At 33.1% G+C, this 7,344-nt stretch overlaps 1 protein-coding gene across 1 annotated transcript; it reads left to right on the top strand.

Moving 5' to 3' along the window:
• Positions 1-6,565: 6,565 nt before the first annotated feature.
• On the top strand, positions 6,566-7,132 carry LOC140452600 (uncharacterized). The gene has a single exon (XM_072546916.1). The coding sequence runs from the start codon at positions 6,566-6,568 to the stop codon at positions 7,130-7,132; it is 567 nt and encodes a 188-aa protein (XP_072403017.1).
• The last annotated feature ends 212 nt before the right edge of the window (positions 7,133-7,344 follow it).

Genomic DNA, 7,344 nt, shown 5'->3' with positions numbered 1-7,344 from the left:
TTCACTGTAATAATTATACGGAGTTCATTTATATTTATCTTAATCTTTCAGTTTTATTAATCAAGTTATTGTTATCTTGCATAATCTCTCTTAAAAAGTTTTTTTTTTGTTAATTAAAAAAGCTTTTTTTTCTTTTTTTTTGTCATGTATATATTATAGGCTATTTCATTAATAATTTTAATATAGATTCCTGGGCTCAAAATACTACGGTTTAACCCAAACCAATTAATTAAAATGTGTCTCCTTACTGAGTTACAGGGTGTTTTATTTAAAAATTTAAAGACTATTTTTATACTCAGTACTTTAAAACTCTTTGACATATCCTTGTGAAACTTGGCAGGTAGTGTAAGTACTTTACCTTCTAATCTTCTTTTCCTTCAGGTGCCATCTCCGCTACGGAGATTGGTAATCATCATAGCTATTTTAATTTTTGAGGCAGTAGCTCTAAATAGTTGTTTTGAGCTGCATCAAAACCATTATCTCAGATTCTTAAGCCATGAAATTTGAGGCAGTAGCAGTTAATTTTTGAGGCAGTAGCTCTAAATAGTTGTTTTGAGCTGCATCAAAACGATTATCTCAGGTTCTTAAGCCATGAAATTTGTCTTCTTCCGATGCTTCTTCTGCCATCTATCTTTCCTTGCAGGAGTCGCAGGATGCCATACTTCTCGCCCTGCATCACATGTCCGAGATACTGTAGCTTTCTTTTTTTAATTGTAAGTTCAACTTCCTTCTCTTTACCTATTCTGCTCAGTACTTCATTGTTCGTAAATCTATCTACCCAGGAAACCCTCAAAATTCTTCTATAGTTCCACATTTCAAATGCGTTAAGTCGTCTCATTGTGTCTAGATTTAACGTCCATGATTTCACTCCATAGTATAGTACACTGTATACGTAACATCTTGTTAGGCGTACTTTAAGAGCTAATGTTAAGTCTTTGCCACATAGGACCTTTTTCATTTTCATAAAATTACAACGTGCTTTTTCGAGTCTGACTTTTATTTCTGCAGTGTAGTCATTATTTTCTATTATAAGTGTTCCTAGGTAAGTGTACTTTTTTACTCTTTTAATCTGCTGGACCTCTACTATTAAGATTTCGTTAGTATTATGGTTGTTTTTACAAATGTTCATAAACTTCGTCTTTTTGATATTGAACGAGAGTCCGTACTCCCTGCTACACATTACTATTTTACTTATAAGTCTTTCTAGGTCTTGTAAATTATCGGCTATTATTACTGTATCATCTGCATATCTGATATTGTTAACTAAGACTCCATTTACTCTTATGCCGACTGTTTCATCTTCCAGAATTTCTCGAGTTACCTCTTCAGAATAAACGTTAAATAATAGAGGTGATAGTATGCAGCCTTGCCTAACTCCTCTCTTTATTTCCATTTCTTCAGATGTCTCTTTTTCAATTCGTACTATTGCTCGCTGATTGTAATAAAGGTTTGTTATTAGCCTTAAATCTCTTTCATCTAGGTTTTTATTTTTTAGAATTTCCATGAGTCGGTCATGTTATACTTTATCAAACGCTTTATTGTAGTCTATAAAACATACGTAAAGAGGACGGTTAACATCCAAACATCTCTGCGTTAGCACGTTGAAGGAGAATAGTGCGTCTCTGGTATCCATACCATTGCGGAACTTATATTGTGTGTCACTAATATCCAGCTCCAGTTTAGAGTCAATTCTGGCGTGGATAATTTCCAACAGATTTTTCAAGGTAAGTGACATTAAGCTTATGGTTCGATAGTCACTGCACTCTTTGGCATTCGCTTTCTTTGGCAAACACACAAATGCTGATGTCAACATTTCTCTAGGGATGATTCCCGTAGTATAGATAGCGTTGAACAGTTCTACTATTATGTCCAGGTTTTTCTCGTTGACCAACTTTAATAGCTAGCTTGCTAATTCATCTGGACCAGCATATTTATTGGTTTTCATTGAGTTTAATGCCTGACTAACCTCGGATTTGGTTATCTTTGGGCCTACATCTCCCGTTTGGCTATCTACAGATGTACTAGCTTCTGTCTGGTCATAAAATAATTCCTCGATGTACACTTTTCATCGTCATAGTTTTTGTTCTGTCTCCAATATAATATTTCCATTTTTGTCGAGCAATATATTCGAGGTTCTTCTACTTCCGACTCCGGCTAGTTCTTTGACTTTTTTATGTAGATTAAAGTTGTTATATCTGTTTTGCAGTTCTTCTATTTCTTTACATTTTTCAGAGAAGTAGGTTTCTTTAGCCTCCCTAATTTTTCTTCTTATTTGATTTTAAAGATGTTTATAGTGGATCGTATTGATAGTTTTGTTTTTTCTCCTTTCATTCATCAACTCTAAAATTTCCTCGGTCATCCACTCTTTTTTCTTACATTTGGTTGTTGTAAGTACTTTCTTACTTGGCTCCAATATAGAGGTTGTGAAGAATTGCCACTGCTGCTCTACGTTGCAATTATTTCTTGGGTTTCTATCTAGATTTGTGTTCATTTCGTGTTTCAGATTTTCTTTTGTTTCTTCTGACTTTAGTTTCTGTATGTTAAGTTTATTGTTGTTGCGGCTTTTTTGCATCTTTTTTAGTTGAAGTTGAAACCTAGCAATAAGAAGACTGTGATCAGAGGATACGTCTGCTTCTAGATATGCCTTTACTGCCTGAATTGTGTTTCGATATCTGTGTTTTATTAGGATGTAGTCAATTTGATTTCTGACGATTTTGCTGTCTTTGTCAGCTGGCGATTTCCATGTATAAAGACGTCGCTTAGGTAATTAAAAAAATGTATTTGCGGCTATAACATTATGCTCCTGGCAAAATTCTATTAAGCGATCTCCTCTGTCGTTTCGTTTACCAAGCCCATATGGTCCTACATTAGGTTAGCACTTTCCTTCGAAAATTTTTGCATTGAAATCACCCATGATCACTGTTATATCTCTAGATGCTGTGAGATGTAATGTTTTTTTTGTGAAGTTCGCTATAAAAGTTTTCTATTTCTTCATCATTTTTGTCAGCAGTTGGCTCATAAATCTGAATTAAGTTCATTGTTCCATGGGTTGTCAATAGCTGCAGCATTATAATTCTTTCCGAAGCCTCTTACTGATCTCGTTACTTTTTTACTGAGGATCATAGCAACATACACGTATCGGACCTTGGAAAACCAAAGAAAATATTAAATTTGAGTTGAAAAAGTACTTCTATATATTTCGTATGAAGTACGCATGTCTGGAAATTTTTCTACGTACATTGTGTACATTTTGTTAATATTTAAATCCTCAGATAAGTATAATTTCGACGAGTCTTTCAAACTGTATTGACTTTTTCTGCCCCTGAAAGACCCTATATGCTGCATTATACAGTTTTTTGTTTCCATAGAAACTTGATGACGATGGTTTTCATGTCTTCCTCTAGTATCTTTTAGAGCGTGACCTGTCAATTTTATTGAGTTTTGTAGAACTTCTAACTTTTTTTTCCCAATTCCATGAAATGCCAAAAAGGCCTTCTGACATACTAGACTTCTTGTGTATCGTCATTTACATTATAACGGATTCTATAACTAAAGGCGGCATCATGAAGACGTCCATCATCAGAGTCCTCTGATACTCGTGGTATTCCTTGCTGTACAGTTTGTACAGTAATTAATCTGCATAAGTATATATTTTGGGCATCTGTCGACTTCATGAGGTGGAACTTTCTAATAATTTGAATTCTTGTTTGTTCCAGTATTTGTAGAAAACACTTAAACCTAACGTGCTTACAATCCGGTCCTATTACATGGCTTTGTCTATTTAATTTTTTATTTACTTCATGAATTCGTTCTTATTTTTTACGTTTCTTTCAATTATTTTCCCATTTGTCCATAACATCACATTTCATAAATTCGTCACTATCACTAGACATATTTACAACTCGATAACTCTCCTTTCAGGTTCAGTACATAAACATACATAACCTCTAAACACCTCTGAACCAAGTACAAACTAAATGTATTAACCGCTTCGTCGGCGTCGGTCACATTGACATTGACATCCTTCCTTTTTTCCCTGTAGCGCTCGGACATGCCTCTTTTTTTACTCTGTATAACAAATATAAAAATATGTGTTACATCCTGACTAACTTCTTTCATCAATGTGAATTTTTTACATAAAATAGTATCCAGGTTGTGCCACTATATGGTCTAATTATCTCATTTTCGCCCGTCATTTGACATACCTCGTTTTTCCCTGTATCTTTCAAATGCTTTCTTTAAGTCAATCATACACAGATATGCTGGTCTGTTATACTAGTGATTTCTCAGTAATATACTTCAACAAAAGTTGTTTTATTGTTGTTTTTTTTCTATCAGGTATGGTTTTCTTGTAACAATCAAAAAACAAATAACAGATTTTTTACCTATTTACAGCTAATTACTATTTAAATGGGAATAAGCCACAATTAAAGGTTAAAGTACGTTTATTGACGTTTCAATTTCCACTTCGGAAATCGTTCTCAAAATACAAACATTAGTTAATTAAACAAATTTTGTTTTTTTGTTACTTGGTGAAAAATTCTTCTAATAATTTAATTTTATCTGACTCATTTATATTGACAATTCAGACATACATTATACATTTTAAAGTAGACGACTTTAAAATGATATTGCCAATATTGTTGAGTTGCGTTCCTGGGACGACTTTACTTGTAAGATAGTTCATTCGATTACATGAAATCAACTTTAACTTGAGAATATCCGTCAGAAAAAATTATAGCATATAATTCGTCTTTAAAAAGACAAACACATGCCGTGATGACAGTGAAAATCTCCTGTTTGTGATTCCATAGTAAATTATGAGGGAAAAACCAGGAAAAAAACCTCATAATACAATCCCGACATGGTAAGTATTTGGTCGTGCATTTGGTTTACTTTCAATAAACACCAAATTCTGATTTTATGTGTTTGGTATTTAAAAAACATAAATGATGTATCCTCTATATTTTACCGACTTACTAATACTGGTATTTTCCTTTTAATAACTTCCTCTTTTAATATGTGTAACCAGATCCTACTACATTCTGCCGAGGAATTTGCGACACAATTGGTCTCATTTAGCATAATTAGAGCCGCTTCTTTGATTTTTCTCTTTTTACCATCCGTTTCTTTTATAGTCGGACAAATTTCAATTAAAGGTGACTCATTTACAAATTTAACTGAGAGCTAACGGCAACAATTCTAAATATCAGGAGAAAAATCTTACCGTGGTCGTTTTTATTGTGTATGCTTCGACAATGTAAATACCTAACTAAAATATACAAAATAATTTCATAACATTTGCCCACGTAACAATATAAATTGTGCATACCAGTTCGTTTTTCGAGCGTATAGTTGGACCAGTTTAGTTAAATATTTTAAAACATCGGTAAACTTATCAACATTTCGCTTGGCTATATATTTACGTCCTTGGAAAAAATAGTAATGAGATGACATATTTGATTCGTTTCACATTCTTATATGTCCATAGGTGGGGTGTGTTCTGTTTCTTGTGCATGTGACTTTCTTTTATATACAGTGATGAGTGCCTTAAGAACCGGCAAAATATCGCAAAACTAGCTTATGAGCTAGTTGACTTCAGTCATAATATTACAAGTATGACGTCGAACAAATGATGAACGTATGATTGAAGGCAATAAAGCAAATGTAAGTAAACAGTTTAATTAGTAGTAATTTGATAATTAGTTCTGTGTTGACGAATACAGAATAACAAGCTATGATAATTCTGTATTGAGAAGAGTGTATTCGACGTCTCAAATCACAGTTTATTATTGATCATTACTTTAATTTTGGATAAAAACATACTCAGACTTAAACTGTTTTTACTTACATTACGTGATACGTATTACTATCTCTGAAGTCAACCAGCTCATAAGCTAACGTATAAAGGTGGGAAACTTTCGATAGATCTAATGTAATGTAAAGTAAATTATAGGTTTATATCGATAATTTCTCACCTCTACTACTTTCATTTCTTTTTATTTCACAACGTATTATGTTTTCTATCTTTTGCGTTATTTTGCCGGTTCTTAAGGCACTCATCCCTGTATTTTTTAAATAAACTTTATTATTATTTATTTACTATTTATTAATTTTAAAATAGTTTTTGTGATAAGTAAACAACAAATACATAGCAGATTATTATGATTGATGTTTATTCTTTTTAGAGCATTAAGATGGATGACGTAGCGGATCCAAGTAATGTACAAAGAAAACGTAAGTTTATGTCGGTAGAAAAAAAGCAGATTGTCTGTAGAGTGTATGAAAATTGAAAAAGCACACTTCATACAGTAGAAGCTGTAGCTCAGTGTTCATTTTTAACGGGAGTATCCGTATCGACAATAGAACGCATTGTAGTGAAAAAAAGGTGACTGGGATTGTGCAAGCTCCAAAAGTACATTGTCGTGGTAGAAAAACAATTAATTTGGACGAGTATTAGAAAAATTTTGTACGCTCTACTATTCATTGTTTATTTTTTGAGAATAAAGCGCCAACCCTCGAATCCATTAGGACAAAGGTAATAGAAAATGGTCTGATTCCAAAAATGAGCAAACAGACGTTAAGGATAATAATAAAAGAAGATTTAAAATTTGTATATGCCAAAAGATCCCGTAAATCTGTCTTAATAGAAAGAGAAGATATAGTCTCATGGCGACGAAGAGATCTTCGCTCTATTAGAGAGGTTCGTTCTGCCCACAAAAAGAATTACTATCTGGACGAAACGTGGGTAAATACTGGTCACACAGTATCTAAGATCTGGCAAGATACTACTATAACGAGTTATCGTCAAGCATTTGTGGATGGTTTATCAAGAGGGTTACGAGGACCAACGGGTAAAGGGCAACGACTGACTGTCGCCCATATAGGTAGTGATAGTGGATTTTCGATAATAGTGATGGATAACGCTTCTTATCATAGCCAATTAGTAGAACATCTGCCAACTATGGCCACCAGAAAAGCAAATATGCAGTGTTGGTTAAGACAAAAAGGAATTCCATTTTCCGAGGACATGGTTAAGGCTGAGCTTATAAATGTAATTAGACACAATCCTTGTGAGGATTGTATTGTAAAATTATCAAAATTACTTAACATATTGACATTATTAATTTGATTTTCTTTTTCTTTCTGTCAAAACTTATTACTACGGTTTCCATGTCTCTTCTATTTTTTATATTTATTTTAGGTTAATTTGACAGAGGAAGTGTCTATGTTGATGAAAACATAGTTTCATAAACATCAAGTATCTTTGATATATTCCCTAGTAGTTACTCTTTCCATCTTATTTTGGGCTTTTAGATAATAATAGATCACCTAGTAGGGTCT

This window comes from Diabrotica undecimpunctata, chromosome 11, assembly GCF_040954645.1.
Source record: "Diabrotica undecimpunctata isolate CICGRU chromosome 11, icDiaUnde3, whole genome shotgun sequence".
Taxonomy (NCBI): Eukaryota; Metazoa; Arthropoda; class Insecta; order Coleoptera; family Chrysomelidae; genus Diabrotica; species Diabrotica undecimpunctata.
The sequence above is the reverse complement of the archived record's forward strand: the minus strand, read 5'-3'. Positions and strand labels throughout refer to the sequence as shown.